Raw genomic sequence first — 19,551 nt, 5'->3', positions numbered from 1 at the left:
GTTATCCAGCATGTTTTTTACGCAGTGGATGCCCTTCCAGCTGCAACCCATCTCTGAGAAACATCCACACACACTCATACACTATGGAAAATTTTAGCTTACCCAATTCACCTGTACCGCATGTCTTTGGACTGTGGGGGAAACCGGAGCACCCGGAGGAAACCCACGCGAGCGCAGAGAGAACATGAAAACTCCACATAGAAACGCCAACTGACCCAGCCGAGGCTCAAACCAGCGACCTTCTTGCTATGAGGCGACAGCACTACCTACTGTGCCACTGCGTTGCTAACATTAACTAATACAACCTCATTGTAAAGTGTTAGCGTTGTTTTAGGGACACTTTTCATGCCCCATAAATGTAACAGTTAAAACATCATGTGACTGGTTGCTTTATGTGTCAGTCAAGTGGCCTCTTAGTCAGTCAATTACTTTAAAAATAAATACATAAATAAGTAAAATAGAGTCCAGACTTTCCGCTGTGAGAGTAGTCTGAAGGTATGGCTACACAAAACTAGGGTTAGGGAAGGGATGTGGTTTGCACTTCTGATTTTGGAAAAATCAATCTGAATGTAGCACTGGTTTCAGTAACCCAGATCCCATGGCAACTATGAATCTCAGACCGGTGGAAGGCATGACCAATCAGAAAGTAGTACCCCAGAGTGCAGACGAATTAATCATTTGACCCAACCTCCCCCCAAAAGCCAGGTCAGCCAGTTTATCCACAATACCACATTGAGACATGAAACTTCATCACAATTCTCTCATTTATATTCCAAAGACACCTTATTAATTGCTACGAACAGGATTGGCAGTGGCTTTACGACTACTAGCACTAATGATAATGATAATACAATGAGTGATAATGCAGTTACCATGCCTGTGTGTCAGCATGATGCACTGCCGTGTTTACTCTATAAGGTTTTCAAGAATACACAAATGACAAATTATGTTTCCAAACAGGATACATGGGCGGCAATGTGGTATAATGTAATATATGCATGGCAACACACGACCCAGACATTTGGGACATGTGCAATACACACTCACCGGCCACTTTATTAGGTACACCTGTGCGTTAATTTGTATTTCTAATCAGCCAATCGCATGGCAGCAATTGAATACATTTAGGCATGTAGATATGGTCAAGACGATCTGCTTCAGTTCAAACCGAGCATCAGAGTGGGGAAGAAAGGTGGTTTTGAATGTGGCGTGATTGTTGGTGCCAGACGGGCTGGTCTGAGTATTTCAGAAACTGCTGATCTACTGGGATTTTCATGCTCAACCATCTGTAGGGTTTACAGAGAACGATGCGAAAAAGCGAAAATTCGGATGCTAATGTCAGAAGAACTTGAAAGCATGGATCCATCCTGCCTTGTATCAATGGTTCAGGCTAGAGGTGGTGGTGTAATGGTGTGGGGATATTTTCTTGGCTAACTTTGGGCCCATTACTACCAATTAAGCACTTTGTCAACACCACAGCCTAACTGAGTATTGTTGCTGACCATGTCTATCGCTTTATGACCGCTTTATGACCACAACGTACGCATCTTCTGATGCATGGCTACTTCCAGCAGGATATCTCGCCATGTCTCCGATTGGTTTCTTGAGCATGACAATGAGTTCATTTTACTCAAATGGCCCCCACAGTCACCCGTACTCAATCCAATAGAGCACCTTTGGGATGAGTTGAAATGGGAGATTTACATCATGGATGTGCAGCCGACAAATCTGCAGCAACTGTGTGATGCTATCATGTCAATATGGATCAAAATCTCTAATAAATAATGCCAGTATCTTGTTGGATCTATACCACAAATTCTGAAAGCAAAATGGGGTCTAACCCAGTGCTAGTAAGGTGTACCTAATAAAGTGGCCGGTGAGTGACCGAAGTCGATAAGTAAATCCACAGATGTTGAAGATGTTTAAAAAAAGTCTGCACACTCATAACTTTGGTATGATTCATAATATGCATGCACATCACTAATGGTGTGTCAGCGTTTAAAAATTGTTAAAATAAACCAAAACCACATTCAACCCCACATGTGTGCCCAACAGTTCCTCTGTCTGCACTGTGATTGGTTCAGTAAAGGGGAGTCATTGATGTCATAGGTCTACTCACCTCTTCTTACAAGTCACTGTTCTGTCTGGCTGGCTGGCAGGCCTCATGGTCATATTTGTGGGTGAGTATACAGGGAATGACGATGATTTGATGGTGGTCTTATGGAAAAGACCTCAAGGTTCCAGATTTAATTTTTTTCTCCTTCATCCTTAATAGATAAAACAGATCAAACCAAGTTTGGAAGCAGAAGCTGAATGTCAGATGACCAGAGCTACATGAACAACAGAAAATGTGTGTTAAATCAGACCTGGCAGGTTAAAATAGCTAGTAAATAGAACTAGAAAAGCATGTTGTTTATGTATTTTTGATCTTTGTCACAGTGGGATTGTAATCAAATGTGTTATTTTAGTCTTTTTACAATGTGCCTTATGTGCCCATGTCATAAAAGCCAGACCACATTTAAAAAGTAAGCTGACGAACATATAAAGAGCTTAAAGTAGTAACAGCAACAGCAGTTTGAGGTGGTATTTACATGACATGGCCTTGGTTATAGGCCTGCCCCCTGCTGTACCTTGGGGCTTCCTGTCTCCACTGAATGCTCTCTTTGACTCGGCACAGTGACGGAATCCCCAAGTCTGTTTCCTGTTGTGTAAGGCTGTTGCCGGGCAACTGTGGCTGTGTTCCAGAGGGGAGGGATTTGATGGGCTCCCACAGGCTGAGTGAGCAAACACAGACCCGCTGCCCAGAGCTCTACTGTGGGGCCCAGACACAACAGTGACTAACACACACTCAACACACAGACATTTGAGCAACCGACAGCAGCAGAGCCATTTTAGTCATTCTCTAAAAAGAGAAGGGTATTGAGCAAATTCTGGCCTTCAGAAAAGATTGGCCAAGTTTCATAGACTGACATTCATAGACAGACAGACTGACAGATAAATAAACAGATAGACAGATAGGTAGAAAGAGTTCCATGAGACAAAAAAATTATTATACTGTAATGAGAGATAGATGGAGAGACAGTTAAACAAATAAACAGACAGACAGACAGACAGAAACAGACAGTTAAAAAGAAAGACAGACAAAGTTATACAAACAGACTGATAGAAGAATAGACAGACACAAACATATAGTAAGAAATACAAAGACAGACAGACATATAGTCAAAAAGACAGACAGACCGTTAAAATTAGATAGTCAGACATACAGATACGGACAGATAAATAGACATAGACAGAGAGACTGACAAATTAATCGAAACAGACAGAGGCAAACAGATAGATAGATAGATAGATAGATAGATAGATAGATAGATAGATAGATAGATAGATAGATAGATAGATAGATAGATAGATAGATAGATAGATAGATAGATAGATAGATAGATAGATAGATAGATTCTGACTACAGTATATATACATATAGTTAGAAATACACATGGAGAGACAAATAAATAGACAGAGTTAGAAGCAGACAGACGAAAACCCAGGTTTCTTGAGATCATATAGTTAGACAGACAAACAAACAGACAGATGATAAGAAAGATAAATAGACAGACAGATAGAAAAAGACAGACAGACTAATACTGATACAGATTAATACAAAGAGATAGTTAGTATAACAGACAGAAAGATAAATAAACAAACAAACAGATAGATTTAGAGAGGCAGCCATACAATCCAAGTGTCTTGAGACCCAATTAAATTAGGTAATAATGATTGTATTTTAATGGCAGACAGACATACATATAATTAGAAAGATAGACATAGGACAGACAGACAGACAGTAAGTTAAACAGACAGACAGACAGACAGACAGACAGACAGATACAAACATATAGTTAGTGTAGCGAGGCAGAGGGAAAACAGCGGCACAACAGGATGAGTTTACAGACAAGTCCCCGGAGGGTGCTTTATTTACAAAGTGAATGTGCTGTAAAAGGTGCTCTTCTTTAGGGTGAGGTGCTCTGGTGCTCCGGGAAGTAGGTGAAGGACGGTGAGTAGTCGGGTGCAGGATCGTCACGAGCTGGAGTCCGCTAAGGAGAGACAGAGAGACAAGCATTAGCACAGGGAGTCATAGAAGGAATGAAGCTCATCTTCTCCTGGCGTAGGTTGGGCTTATATGTCTCTCCGCTTGATGTGCTCCAGCTGTGTACGATCCTGGCTTGATGAAGGTCCAGCTGGGTGCAATTTGCGACCAGGGCGACGTGGCATATAATTGCTCGTTACATTCCCCCCCCCTTAGCGTCGTCCTGGTCCTGGGTGTCCTGCGGAGAAAAGGTAGAGTATTGTGAGGGGGGGTAGAATGGTTTGACAGACCTGCCCATCCTGACCATAGCCTTGAGAGCCCGTCGGCGTTTCCGTGGGAGGCCCCGGCTCGATGTTGTACCGTGAAGTTATAATCCTGGAGCGACAGGAACCATCTGGTGACTCGAGCGTTGTTATTTTTCGCTGTTGACATCCATTGAAGTGGAGCGTGGTCGGTCACCAGGGTGAATCTTCTTCCAAGGAGATAATATCTGAGCTCCAGGATTGCCCACTTGATCGCCAGGGCCTCTTTCTCCACCGTGGCGTACCGGGTCTCTGCAGGGGTAAGCTTCCGACTCACGTACATGATGGGGTGTTCTTCATCGCCGTGGACCTGGGAGAGGACCGCGCCCAGGCCCGAGTCGGAAGCGTCTGTTTGTAGGATGAAGGGGCAGCCGAAGTCAGGTGCGTGCAGTACCGGAGAAGATGTTAGTGCCGTCTTCAGGGCTTGGAACTTTAATTTACAGATGGCGCGTTTTATGGAACGCGCCATCTGCTTCCCTGTTCCATTGTATCTTCTCTGGCTGCCCCTTTCTGGTCAGGTCTGTCAACGGGCTGGCTATGGATGAGAAATTGGGAATGAAACATCTATAGTAGCCCGCTAACCCCAGAAATGCACGTACCTGGGTCCGCAACCGGGATAGATGTTCTTCCCATGACTCGGAGTGGACGATTAGGTCGTCGAGGTATGCTGCTGCATACGGCTGGTGGGGTCTCAGCAGGATGTCCATCATACGCTGGAATGTTGCTGGAGCCCCGTGGAGCCCGAAGGGAAGAACCCGGTATTGCCAGTGCCCACCGGGAGTGGAGAAGGCGGTTTTCTCCTTGGCGCTTTCACTTAGTGGTAGTTGCCAGTAGCCTTTGGTGAGGTCGATCGTGGATATGAATCGGGCTCCACCCAGCCGATCCAGCAGCTCGTCCACCCGAGGCATGGGGTACCCGTCGAATTTGGAAATTTCGTTCAGCTTCCTGAAGTCATTGCAGAAGCGGAGGGTGCCGTCGGGTTTGGGGACCATCACTATGGGGCTGGACCACGGGCTACGAGATGGTTCGATGATTCCCAATTTCCTCATCTTTTGGATCTCATCGTTGATAGCCAGCCGGCGAGCTTCTGGTACTCGATAAGGCCTCTGCCGGACGATGGTGCCAGGTGGGGTGATGATGTCGTGCTGGATGATGGTGGTTCGGCCCGGTTTCTCTGAGAACACATCCCTGAACTGACCGACCAAGGCTTGCAGCTCCGCCTTCTGATTCGGCGAGAGTTGCTCACCTATATGGACAACGGGAGAAGTTTCTTCTGAGAAGGCAACTAGATGACCTGGAGCTGCAACCCATTTCTTCATCAAATTGATGTGGTAAAGTTGTTCTTCTCTTCTTCGTCCCGGCTGACGGACTCGATAGTTTACCGGCCCTACCCTTTCTACCACTGTATATGGCCCCTTCCAAGAGGCCAAGAACTTCGAAGTGGTGGTAGGTATCAGGATCATTACTTTGTCCCCTGGTTGGAACTCTCTGGGTTGGGCGGGCCGGTTATATAATCGCTGTTGGGCGCGCTGGGCTTCGGTCAGATGTTGCTTGACAATGGGCATGACTTTCTCTATACGTCCTCTCATGTCCCGTACGTGCTCAATCACTGACCGTTGTGGGGCTGGCTCTTGCTCCCAAGCTTGACGAGCCACGTCCAATAGCCCTCGTGGTTGACGGCCGAACAGCAATTCAAAAGGTGTAAAACCTGTAGATCCTTGGGGAACTTCTCTGATCCCGAAAAGCACGTACGGGATCATGAGGTCCCAGTCGCGCCCATCCTCTGCCACCACCCTGCGGAGCATCTGCTTCAGCGTCTTGTTAAAGCGCTCCACCAAGCCATCAGTCTGCGGATGATAAACAGAGGTTTTTATTTGCTTTACCTTTAGGAGGCGGCAGAGGTCTGCCATCAACCGGGACATGAATGGGGTGCCCTGGTCGGTCAGTATCTCTGCTGGTATTCCTACTCGGCTGCACAATAAAAACAGCTCTTTAGCGATTGCCGATGACGTGGCTTTTCTCAGAGGTATCGCTTCTGGATATCTGGTGGCGTAGTCGAGGATGACAAGGATGTGTTCATGTCCCCGGGCCGACTTCGGCAAAGGCCCTATCAAGTCCATGCCAATGCGGTTGAAGGGCACCTCAATGATGGGTAATGGTATCAGAGGGCTGGGGGGTGGTCGTTGGGGAGACGTTCTTTGGCAGATGTCGCATGCCTGACAATACCTCTTAACTTCTCCATCCAACCCGGGCCAATGGAAACGATCTCTGATCCTCTTGATCGTGTTGGCTGCTCCTAGATGTCCTGCCATCGGGTGAGTATGTGCCAGTTCCAGAACAGTCTCCCTTTTGGTCCTTGGGACGACCAATAGCGTCTTTGTTTCCCCCCGCCTCTCTGCGACACAGTACAGCAGACCATTTTGAACAATAAAATGTGGGAGGGGGTGAGGGCTGGGAAACCGTTCGTTACCGTCTATGATCCGGACTTGTGGCCAGCAGTGCTTCAACGTTTCGTCTTCACGTTGTGCTCTCCCGAAATCGCCACCTGCGGTAATCTGTTGAAAAAGATCATAGTACAGGTTAGCCGATGATGACTCACCCCCTCTGTCGCTCTCGGTGGCCATCAGCGCTGTTTGGCGGTCCCGTTGAGCCCGTCCCTTGCTGTTCTTCTTTGCCCGAGCCGATCGAGCCTGATGGTGGGTGAGGAGATCATCGAACCCCGGCCAGTCTCTACCCAGAAGAAGGGGTACTGGAAGATCTGGAACCACTCCTACTTCGATGCGCCAGCTTCCCGACTTCGTCGCTATGGTGACTTTTTGGGATGGTACGTGGCGGGTATCCCCGTGTACGCATGTAATCGGGATTCGGCTTTTTCCTTCCTGATGATATTTTAATGTTTTTGGATGAACCAGGGTTATTGCACTTCCTGTATCCAATGTGGCCGTCTGTGTTTTCCCGTCTATGCATACTTTACGGGTGGGAGCTTCGGGAGGGACGTTGCGATGTACCACGCACCCTGCCATCCAGGCCGGGGTCGAGTGAGATGTTGGCTCTGTGGGCATCGGCTCGTCGACTGGGCTGGGGACCGCCGGTCTGCTGCCTGGTCTTGTTGTGCCCTCCACCGGTCGCCATGGCGCATTTACCCTCCGGGGTGGCAGAGCCGCTCTCTCCCCAGTCTCCCGGGCCACATGAGCTTCCGCCAGCTCCACCGCCTCCACCAAAGCGGCCAGCGAGTCGGGGTTCCTCATGCTGGTAAGTGTGCGGAGCCGTCTGGGTCTGGCGAGTATCTCCTTTTTTAATGCTTTATAGTCGTCATTTTTCGGTGTCTCTAATGCGAAATAAGCTCTTTGAGCTTCTCCAGTCAGGAATGGCGCTAGCATCCTTGCCCAACTTTCCTTCGGCCATCTCTCTCTTTCCGCAATTACCTCAAAGGTGTGCAGGTAAGCATCAATATCATCCAGGTCGCTGAGTTTTGTGATAAATCTATGGGCGCTCACCTCAGAGAACTGGCTGGAACCGGCCGCTTGGCGGAGCTGTTGTTCCATACGGTCTTGTCTGGCGGTGAGTTGTTCAGTTATCACTTGTTGTCTTCTTGAGATTTCCGCTAGATGGCGTACTACCTCTTCGATCGACATGACTCAGGAGGGGATGACAGCCGAGTAAGAGAGCGTGAGTGAGAGAGAGAGCGGATGCCTGTCTGTAAACAGAAGAAAAACAGAGAAAATTCAGTGGTTACTTCTTCTTACTGGTAAGTGCTGAATTTTTTTCCCTCTGAAAAAGCGCGCATTCTCCACCAGTTGTAGCGAGGCAGAGGGAAAACAGCGGCACAACAGGATGAGTTTACAGACAAGTCCCCGGAGGGTGCTTTATTTACAAAGTGAATGTGCTGTAAAAGGTGCTCTTCTTTAGGGTGAGGTGCTCTGGTGCTCCGGGAAGTAGGTGAAGGACGGTGAGTAGTCAGGTGCAGGATCGTCACGAGCTGGAGTCCGCTAAGGAGAGACAGAGAGACAAGCATTAGCACAGGGAGTCATAGAAGGATTGAAGCTCATCTTCTCCTGGCGTAGGTTGGGCTTATATGTCTCTCCGCTTGATGTGCTCCAGCTGTGTACGATCCTGGCTTGATGAAGGTCCAGCTGGGTGCAATTTGCGACCAGGGCGACGTGGCATATAATTGCTCGTTACATTAGGTAGACATATAGACAGACAAACAGAAGACAAACACACATACAGGCAAAAAAATACTATATTTTAATGACAGACAGACAGGCAGATTAGAAAGATTGATAGATAGACAAACAAACAGACAGACAGTAAGCTAGACAGACAGATACATAAGCAGACACAGACAAATACTGTATGTAGATGGACAGACAAATAGACATACAAACATATGTTTAGAAAGATTAATAGACAAACATACACATATAAAGATTAATATACAGATAGACTTATACTCATTATAGATTAATACAGACTGATAAAAAAATAGACAGAAGCCTAACTATTTAGTTTCCACTTTTCTTACTAATATGCAATTATTAAAAAAAAAAAAAAAATTGTACTAATGATTTGCTTCTTACACTGTCTTTACAGACCTGAAACTTGCCTACAGCACTTATTCATTGTTGCTCTTATAGTTGTGTAAATTGCTTCCTTGTCCTCATTTGTAAGTCGATTTGGATAAAAGTGTCTGCTGAATAACTAAATGTAAATGTAAATGTAAACAGACAGACAGACATACAACCCAAGTTTCTTGAGCCTCAATAAACTTTGCTAATAATTATTATATTTTAATGACAGACAGACAGACAGACAGACAGACAGACAGACAGACAGACAGACAGACAGACAGACAGACAGACAGACAGACAGACAGACAGACAGACAGACAGATAGATAGATAGATAGATAGATAGATAGATAGATAGATTTAAAGAGGCAGAAACAGACAACCCTAGTTTCTTGAGGCTCAATGAAATTGGTAATAATTAATTGGTAACATTTTATAATAACTCCACACTATAAATCATTTATTAAGCATTATTAAATAGTCATTTAGGATTAAAAATTTATTATAATATATAAGGGATTTATAAAGCATATATAGTTGTTACTTTAGATTAACATTCACATACAGAGTAACCATTACTATACACCTGAATAATAGATATATAAATGTTGATTTCAATAGTTTATAAATCATTTACTTAGTCATTCTGAATCATCTTAAAAACCACCATCTACTCTTAAATGAAATGGTTTGTAAATACTGGAATACTTGGTTTAGAAATGAAAAAAATAAATCGGTGTGAAAGTACAATCATTAAGCACATTCAAGTCAAGAATGCAGCACTTGTAGCTGTATTTATAAACTGCTTACTAACGTCTTATAATAATATAAGGTAATGTCTATCAAATGATGAATGAACTAATTCCTAATGCTTAATCAATGATGTAATTATCATAAATTGTTACCTACATTGTACTGTATTGACAGTACAATACAGTTAGAAAAAAATGACAGACAGAGAGTTAGGCAGAGAAATATTTTCAGTGCAGAAATAACTGCCAACAAATCCATCCAAAGGCGTATCCCGAATCTGTGTCCACCTACAGGAAACACAATGCTTTGGAAAAACAGATACACTTGAGACAGTAGCACAACAGTGTGACGCGTGTTGTGCCCCACATGTGGCTGATAAAACAACAGCACTGCCCCACAACCTCTGCGGAAATGACCAGTGCACAAACACATCAAAGGGTGGAGACATACAGGCACGTGCAGCGGATCTGCCTCATTTAAACCAAAGGCTAGCAAAGCAAAAAAAAATAAAAAATGGAGTTTTAATGAACAAGTGAGGACAGGTATAAATGGAGATATAGAGACAAAGGGAAGGGATGAAGAGAGAAAGAGAGATAAGATGAAAGAAAAAAGCTTCCTGGCCTGTTAGTGGACCATCACATGTAGCGCAAGGGTCACTGTAAACCACGCGTTTCCTGCCTGCAGAGCAAGTGTGGGTGAGTTGGGGTGGAGGACTTGATAATACAATGTCTGTCTGTTTCAAGACTGATAATCTCAGTACTATCTCCAAACCAGTCAACTAGTTTCTATTTTAGACATTTTAAAAATGATAATATAAAAATAAACAAAACATCAGAAAAGGTTGGGACAGCATGGAAAACACTAATAAAAAGATAGTAATTTATCAATTTCCTTTGACTTGCTTTTCATTGCAGACAAAACAACAAACATGATTTAATGTGTTCCTTATGATTTTTATTTAGTTATTTTTTTAAAATGAACAGGTATTCCAATTTTGGTTCTTGCGACACATTTCAAAAAACGCTGGAACAGAAAAGCCTTTACCACTTTGTAATGTTGCCATGCCATTTCACAACACTTAAAAGATGTAAAGGGACTAAAGAAACCCAGTGATGAAGCATTTTATGTGTAATTTTGTCCCATTCTTCAAACAAGTCTTAAGGTGGACAACAGTACGGGGTCTTTATTGTCACATTTTAAACTTAAAAATGCACCACACTGTCACACCCTCGGCTCGTTCCTGCTCTCCCAATCATCGTTATCCCTCATCAGCCACCTCTCACCACATCCGTGCCCAATCACTAGGGGCCTCATGTATCAAGGCTGCCTAAAACTTTGCGTACTCCAGATTATACGCTCATGTTTGGATTTACTTCCGATAAAATTAATGTAAAATTGTGCTTCATGTAGGGCGTACGTGTATTTCTTGTGTGTGTTTGTTTTATTTCCATTGGTGCATCCTAGAGGCAATTGTGTTAAATTGCACACTACAAATTATGGCACCAACACGTGTGAAAAATATTGCTATTAATGTGTAATGGATGAAAATATTTATTTATGTTTTACCAATTATGTCATTTAGAACATATAAAAGCATTTGCAAATGTGTACAACCCTTAGTCTTTGCCAATGGCCGTGATGGCCTTATTAGAGGACATTCGAGGCTCCAAGGTGGCAGAGTGCGCGATGGCTGGCTTCCTGGAGCCTCATGTACGAAGTCTTGCGTTGAAATCATACTAAAACAGCTGTAAAAGCTGTAAATGTGCTGACACAGTAAAAAATCCAGATGAAACTGCGTATGCCGAATCCCACACATACTATCTTTTTCCATCCAAATTAACGTGAAACTGAGCTCACAAGCACCAGCACAAAACCCCTCCCTGCCTCCTCCCCCATATGAATATGCTAATGACTCTACTTTGGCAAAACCAAACAAAAAAGCAAAGGCAAAAGCAAGCAAAAAGAGAAACTTTGAACAGAATGTGAATTAGAGGTGTTTCTTTCTTAGGTAGACTAGAGAAAAATAGTGTTATTTGCAAGTTTGTCTTCCGGAATTAATAACAAAAGAAAAAAATAGAGAGTTTAGCTGACGCAGTTAACGCAGTGGGGTCTGAACATCACACTGTGAGTGAATTAAAAAAGAAATGGTCCGATGTAAAGGTTTAAAATTTTGTAGTGTCTATAGCAGCGTGAGTGGCAAAGCTAGTAAAATGCATGAAAACATGTTTTGACACGTTCGAGCATGAACTCGGTTCGAATCCAGCGTCTTATAAACCTATTTTTCTTTTTTCCCATTACATATCAGATTTTGCTAACTCTTCATCTCGAGGAAGACAAGTAGGAATTATTAATAAGTGTGTGTATTATGTTAAGCACATTTGAGCATCACATATTATTTGCACATTTATTCAATGCAAGTTTGTCTTCAGATGGCGCCTTCATAGCAATGTGCGTGCAGTCGATCGTTCCGATTACATTGAGAAAACCGGCGATCGCTGCAAATTGCGCTTTCATGTTTAGCTGGTCAAATGCATGGTATGGAAACCTTATAAACCTGCTAGACATGCAGATGATCCCATCTCATACAGCTGCCACTGCACGGCTTATTCTCACGTTCATTTCATTGTTAGTAAATCCAAATGTGAGTGTGAAATCTGGCGAACGCAAAGTTTTTGTGCGTACACAGCGTTGATACATGAGGCCTCTGGTGAGTGATGTATTTAAAGACATTATTAGACTTTCCCTCTTCCTTTCTGTGTTTAAGTCTGTTTTAAAGACCCAACTATTTTCTCTCACTTTTAATATTCATTGATAATTGTTTTATTGCTTTTATTTGTTAAATGTTTCTTTTATGTTCTGCTTCTCTTTCTTTAGAACTCCTACAGCACTTTGCTCAACCTTGGTTGTTTTTATATGTGCTTTATAAATAAATGTTGTTGTTGATTCCAGCTAAGTTTTTATTTTTTATTTTATTGAGCATAATTATTTTACTGCATATCAGGGGACCGCGGTTATCCATTAAAGACGTGGCTGTTAACCCCCTCAACAACCCACAAACTGACCAAGAGCATAGATACAATGATGCCCATTCTCGCACTTGGTCAGCAGGGAATTTTTTTTGAGGTCCCAGAGTACTAATTCCCTGTCACCTGGACCCGGAATCACCGTAAACCTTAAATACTCACCTCCTGCTCTCATTTTTCGGTCGGAATCAAAGTTGCATGGTTCACCTCACCTTGTCTCCCTCTTCAACTTGTCTCACGGATGTCTGTCTTCTCCCACGGAAGTCTCTTTCTTCCCACTGAGGCCTCTCTTCCCCCATGGATGTCAATGCCACTGAATAAGGGAAGTAACTGAAGCTTATCTAGTGTTAATCTGAAATCTCTCATATTTACATTGTGAACTGTTATTGAGATTGCTCATTCTCTACAACACCACTCTCCTGCTTCATCTCTTTGAATCTACTGCATTGTTTTCAAATAAAACTTTTGAAAGGTAACTATCCTTCTCATTCTTGTGAGAACATTACACACACATTTTCTGTTAGAGACAAGTCGGGACAGCAGACAGTCCAGTCAAATACCTTTACCCTCTTCCTCCGCATCCAGCACATTGTAATTTGTGCAGAATGTGATTTTTTTCTTGTTGAAATATGCATAGGCTTCCCTGGAAAAGAAGGCAGCATATTATGCTGCAAAATATGTACTTTTCAGCATTAATACTGTCATCACAGTAGAGCAAGTTACTTTTGCCAAGGGCACTGACACAACCCCATACCATGACAGTAGTGGCTTTTGGACTTGTTGCATACAACAGTCTTGATGATCCTTTTCTTCTTTGGTCTGGAGCACATGGCGTCCATTTCTCCTAAAAAAAAAAAAAAACTGAAATACTGATTCATCTAAGCACAGTACATGTTTCCTCTGTGTGATTGTCCATCCTAGGTGCCTCTGAGCCCAAAGAAGTCGACAGCGCTTCTGGATACTGTTAACATTGGGCTTCTTGTCAACACAGTAGTTTTCACTTGTATTTGTGGATGTAACTTCGTACTCTGGTACTTGACAGCAGTATGCCAAAGTAGTCCTGAGCCCATATGGTGATATCACTGATAGATGAATGAGCATTCTCAGGGATCAGAGATCATGGTTGCTCAAGTAAGACATGTGCCTGCCCTTGTCCTTTACACACTGAAATTCCTCCAGTTTCCTTGAAACTCTTTATTGTGTTATGCACTATTGAAGGTGAAATATTCACATGCCTTTCTGTCTTGTTTTTAAACATTTAAATTATTTTCTCACGTATTTGTTGAAAAACTGGTGATCTTCGCCCCATCTTTGCTCCTAAAGAACTAGACCTTTCTTGGATGTTGCTTTTGTTGATGTCACCTGTTTCAAATCACATCATTATTTATCCAATTTACCTGATTACTAGACCTAAACTGCTACTGTCCCAACTTATTTTTTAAATGTGTAGCAAAAACCAAAATTTAAATATGCGTTTATTTAGAAAAAAATAAAATAGAAATCATGTGGAACATACTGTTACAACTTTTTCTGATTTAAGGTTGTAAAATAGTCAAAACAAGGATTATAAACACACTCTACAATAAGAATTATATGTTTAGTCCACCTAAAATAAATTATTTACTCACCCTTTACTTGCTCAAAAACTATTTAAGTTTTTTTTTTTTCTTTTTTTTCTGTTGAACGTAAAATAAGACATTTTGAAGAATGCTGATAGCTGGCACCCATTGACTTCAAATAATATTTATTTATTTTTTACAATAAAAGTCAATGGATGCCAGCAACCAGAATTCCTAAAAATATCTTCTTTTACATTCAACAGAAGAAAGAAACTCACAAATGTTTAAAACCACACTATCACTGTAAAAAAAAATTTAAAAAATAAAATAAAAAAACTTGTATCTGCTCAATAAAATTGAGGTAACAGATTACAAGCAAGATTATTAATTGAATTCAACAAGTACAGATTAGCTTACTTAAAATTAGTTATTCAAAATGCACAACTGCAATTTTTTAAGTATTAAAAGAATAAGCAAATTTAAAACTAAAACATTGGGTTAATTGGACAGAAAAAAAAAACAACAAGACAATGTTAATGAAAACTACTTAATGTTTTAAAATTTAAAATTATATCTGCAAAATTGATGCAAACAATTTGATGAATTTAAACAAACAAATTAAATTTAGTAATGTACGACTTAATTTATTTAAATTCAACACAAATGAATTGTTTACAACCACTTTAAAAAAAAATTGTAATTCCAAGGAATCATCTTTGAATCATTTTTTCAGTGATATCCACTCAATAATATTGAGGCAATTACAAGCAATATTATTAAATAAATTAAATAAAAGTGCGGATTGAGAAACAATTTAATTAGCTCAAATCGTCAGCTTGGAAATATAAGGTTCTGTCTGCGTTCTGAATAATTTTGAGATATTGAGCTTCAAAGTTTTTGCATTCCATATAGCAAACAGTATGTGTGTAACATTTTTTTTTTTTAAATTTAAAGTCTTAAAATGTAAACAACTTATAAAAAAATCCCATAATGTAAATAAGTTGTTATTTAATAAAAATATATCAATAACTCAATTTTGACAAAACATGTCATATAGAACCTTATAATTCTAAGGTGTTCATTGAACAAAACAGTGACCCCCTAAAAAGCAAGAATTGTGTTGTTTTAGCTAACACAAACGATGTAATTTTTTGAGTGTATTGGGAGAGTAAATTTAGATTTTGGGGTGAAGTATACCTGTTTAATATTCAGGAAAGATGCATTTATTTTTATCAAATGTGAAAATAAGAAATTTGCATAGATCATGGCCTGTCATCCAATAGAGATAAATCTAAAGATCCTGAAAAGTTATTTAATGCATAATAATAATTATAAATAGTATTTCAGCAAAATGATATGATTTTAAAAGCACAAAATAAAGCAACAACTGTTGAATGAATTTTATTTTGAAACATTTTATAAGATATCCATGTGGAATTTAATCAAATTATTATTTTACGTTATTTAAATAATATTTTACAATATTACACATTTTTATAGTTGTAATTTATGACATTGTAATAAATACATGGATTTGCAACCCAAACTTACTAAAAACACTAAAAACCTATTTATATTAATATTTGTAATCATCCTAAATTCTATAACAAGGGAGTTCATTTTTGGAATAATTGATGATAATATCCCCTAAAAAATAAAATGAGTAAATTGACAAGAAAACTATATGCTGCATTTGTACACGAGGACAGAAATCGGGAGTTACAACTTGAACCAGACATAGGCCTGACTGACTGACCACATGTGCCCAAAATTTGGCTTTAATGACAGCAAATACTGTGTAAATGCTGCCCTCTAGTGGCTTGAAGCCGTATATAGACACATAAATATGATGAAATCGTATAGTAAGCGTTTCAGACACAACACTATAGTCCGACAAAATGTTCCCTCCCGTGGATGCTTGTTAAATCAAGATAAGGGAACAACTCTGGCCCTACAAACGTAAACTAATTGGGGTTATATTATATTTATACATTTCACAAGTTCAGACAAAAATAAACATTAAGTTGAAGCCTTTTAATCCATGTTGGACCAGCATATTCATCTCAGCAATGCAGAATTTCTCAGGTCAAAAAAATAATCAGTTCTTGGATTTAGAGTGTCATAAAAAAAACTTTGTGTTTTTAGACATTTTAAAGAATAATTACAACCTCTCATTTATAGAAGAATCCATGTATCTGGATGCAAATCATTTTAAAGTTTTATCATTTTTTTTCTTTTTGAGTTGTTAGAATGAAAAGACGAATGCAAATATGGAAAACAAAAGGGTTCTTCAAACAGGAACAAAATATATGACAAACATAATCAGCAAAATAATTGAAAGCAAAATAATTAACAGGAAAAACTGACAAAGAAACCTAAAAAACTGTAGAGATGATTATCCTAAAAAGAAAACACATTCAGGATTCTAACTCTAATCCAAATGTCAAATTCACTGGCCTTAAATGAATATAAAGATGAAAATAGAAAACTGGCAGATGTTTTGTCCCAAATAGCGCAACAATTTGCGAAGTTTGTGATTTTTTTAATATTGGCACAGGTATGTTTTGGCCAGCAACGACACTGTTCAAATTCCTGCCACACCATCTGTATCGTTTTATACTAAACAACACTATATAGTCATGTATAGGAAATGTGTGACTCACTTGAGACATGTCCTTTGACATTACAGCAATGCAAATTCAGACAAAGTCTATTTAACTGAGGCTTTTTATGTTGTATCGATCATTACAATTTTAATTTGTAGCATTATTTTTCTAATGCTGTTGATGAAGAGATTTTAAAAGTTTATTATGATCATTTAGAGTCATTCATCAAACACATTCACAATTCACAGCAAAAGCAATACAAGAAATACTGCACATATTGCTATACATTTTGAGAAAATATGCAGCCAAATCAGTAATTTTTGTCAGAATATTTGAATTGTGGGAGGTAAAATTTAAATGACAAACAAATCCTGGATAATTGGACAAAAATATATCTAAAGTTCCCTGATTTTCAATATTTGGAATAACCTTTTAAAATTAAATATTGATATTCTAGAAATGCCTTGACCAGTGGAAACCCTGTATAGTAATTTACATGAGTTATGACAACAAATCAGTGGCAGGAAACAAAACAAAGGAAGCGTGGGTCAAACGTAATGGGTCAGGAAAACATCAAAATTAGTTAAAGGTACAATTCTTGCTATTAACAAACCATTAATGGTGTCTTTTTGTTTAATAAACTCATAATTTGCTGCATATTAATAATTAGGTTTAGGTATTGGTTTGATATGTGGAATAAGATTATGCAGAATCTGTTTACATTTATAAGTACTTATAATTCAAAGCCAATAGATAATAGCGAGAATTGGTACTTAAACTATAGTGTTTCCTAATCAGTGTGTACTGGGATTATGAATATGAATGAAATATAAATTAACCCCTTAACTGTTGAAAATGACATGTTCTACTTAAATAATTGCCAATCTTCAACACTTTGTTAGAGAGATTTAAGCTTGGTCTCATTTTTTTTAAAAAGACGCTTGTCAGATTGTAGCTAAAGTGAAAAAGTACAAAAAAAAGTAATTAAATAAAATAAAACTTATATGTCTTTAAGTTTAGGAAAATAATAAAACAATAAATGTAACTTATCATATTACATTAAATATGTATTTTATGAAACCTGTTTTAGCCCAAATTTGACAGAAAATCAAAGCTAAATATCTGAACAAATTATGATAATTAAATATAAGATAAAATATATGATAATAAAACAAAGAAACTATTAGTTCATATCTTAAAGAGCCTATATTATACATGAAATAGGGTCATATCTTGGTTGTAAGGGTCTCCAACAACAGTTTAATATGCATGCAAGGTCAAAAAACACTTTCATGGTCTTATAATCTGCATTTATTTTTACCTAATTATCCCAGCGACTCCTGTATGAATCGTCCAGTAATTCATTTGTTCCCAAACCCCTCCTTAGCGCGAAGCTAATCTGATTGGACCAACCACAGTCTGTCGCGATTGGTCGACTGCCTTCAGTCAGAGTGAAATGCCAAACAGCTAATCAGCAATATAAAAGTAATCACAGTTCATACACGCTCGATGGTGTAGGCGTGGAGTTTAGCTGCCAGTGGGTCAATGTAAATACAGACTATGGACTTGAAAATACAGACGACTAACTATTTTGAGCAAAAACTCCAAAAGCAGTTGAGGAGATCTCCTAGCTTCTCACTCTGCTCTTTTCACAGACACACACACACACACACACACACACACACACACACACATATTGCACAAACACACACACGCACTTAACCCTGCTCCGGACGACAGCGCGCGCACGCACGCACGCACACGCACGCACGCACGCACGCACGCACGCACACACACACACACACACACACACACACACACACACACACCTCCGGACGACAGCGCGCGCACACACAGACACACACACTACTCCTCGTCCACGGAGCTCCGTTAACGCAGCACGCGTCGCGTTTTTAACGTGACTTTGCACGCGATAAGAGAATATAGCCAGTTAACCTGATACAGTACACGCGGTTACAAGTAACAATTCACAACTAAATACATTTGCAAGCTAGAGTCAACGAGGCAACTTTAATCGCACGTACTTACACTTGAGAAATGGAGGAAGAAAAATCCTGACGTCCATCAATAAGTTACTCTTTACTGATCCTTCCTTTAACAAACGCTGATGAAGTATTCTTTGTAGCATGTAGCTTCCAGAAGTTTCCAGTAGTTTCCAACTGCTTGGCTATAATGCTGAGGTTTCATGTTTGGGTAGAGACTCAATATATCCATCTGCAGTGTGACTTCAATCGACCGGCATGTTTGTGTGTGTGTGTGTTTGTGGGTGTGTGTTTGTGTGTGTGTCTGGGTTTCTGCGTCAGAGGGCGGGGCCTCAGGTTTGAAATCTCCCGGGTTTGCGCGTGCACGTGAATAACTTGGTTTCGTTCGTACGTCATGGCGAAACACCAAATGAATCGGTATCAAGGCGACTCGTTTGAAGCACTATGAGTCGACTCTTTTATAGATGAATCAACCGTTTTAAACACTGTACACTAACAGATTTAAGCCTTAGCTGGATACTTCACTTCACTTAGAGCTGTGTTACACACTACATGGAGGGGAATTTTCAAAAACCCATAATATGGGCTCTTTAAAAATTAGCTTTCAGTAACATTTTGTTTGGCAGCAGTACCAGACATCACCACCAG

At 40.3% G+C, this 19,551-nt stretch overlaps 1 protein-coding gene across 1 annotated transcript; it reads right to left on the bottom strand.

The window, feature by feature from the left end:
- Positions 1 to 3,940: 3,940 nt before the first annotated feature.
- Positions 3,941 to 13,189, bottom strand: LOC141379075 (uncharacterized). The gene is made up of 2 exons (XM_073931665.1): positions 12,948 to 13,189; positions 3,941 to 8,378 (listed from the first exon to the last, which is right to left on the bottom strand). Exon 2 carries the CDS (start codon positions 8,022 to 8,024, stop codon positions 4,827 to 4,829), a length of 3,198 nt encoding a protein of 1,065 aa, XP_073787766.1. The 5' UTR covers positions 8,025 to 8,378; positions 12,948 to 13,189; the 3' UTR covers positions 3,941 to 4,826.
- Positions 13,190 to 19,551: the final 6,362 nt, after the last annotated feature.

This window comes from Danio rerio, chromosome 19, assembly GCF_049306965.1.
Source record: "Danio rerio strain Tuebingen ecotype United States chromosome 19, GRCz12tu, whole genome shotgun sequence".
Taxonomy (NCBI): Eukaryota; Metazoa; Chordata; class Actinopteri; order Cypriniformes; family Danionidae; genus Danio; species Danio rerio.
This window is presented reverse-complemented; position numbering and strand designations above follow the sequence as displayed.

Excerpts from the sequence above, each read along its gene's own strand:
- LOC141379075 (XM_073931665.1), bottom strand. The coding sequence starts at position 8,024 with ATGTCGATCGAAGAGGTAGTACGCCATCTAGCGGAAATCTCAAGAAGA.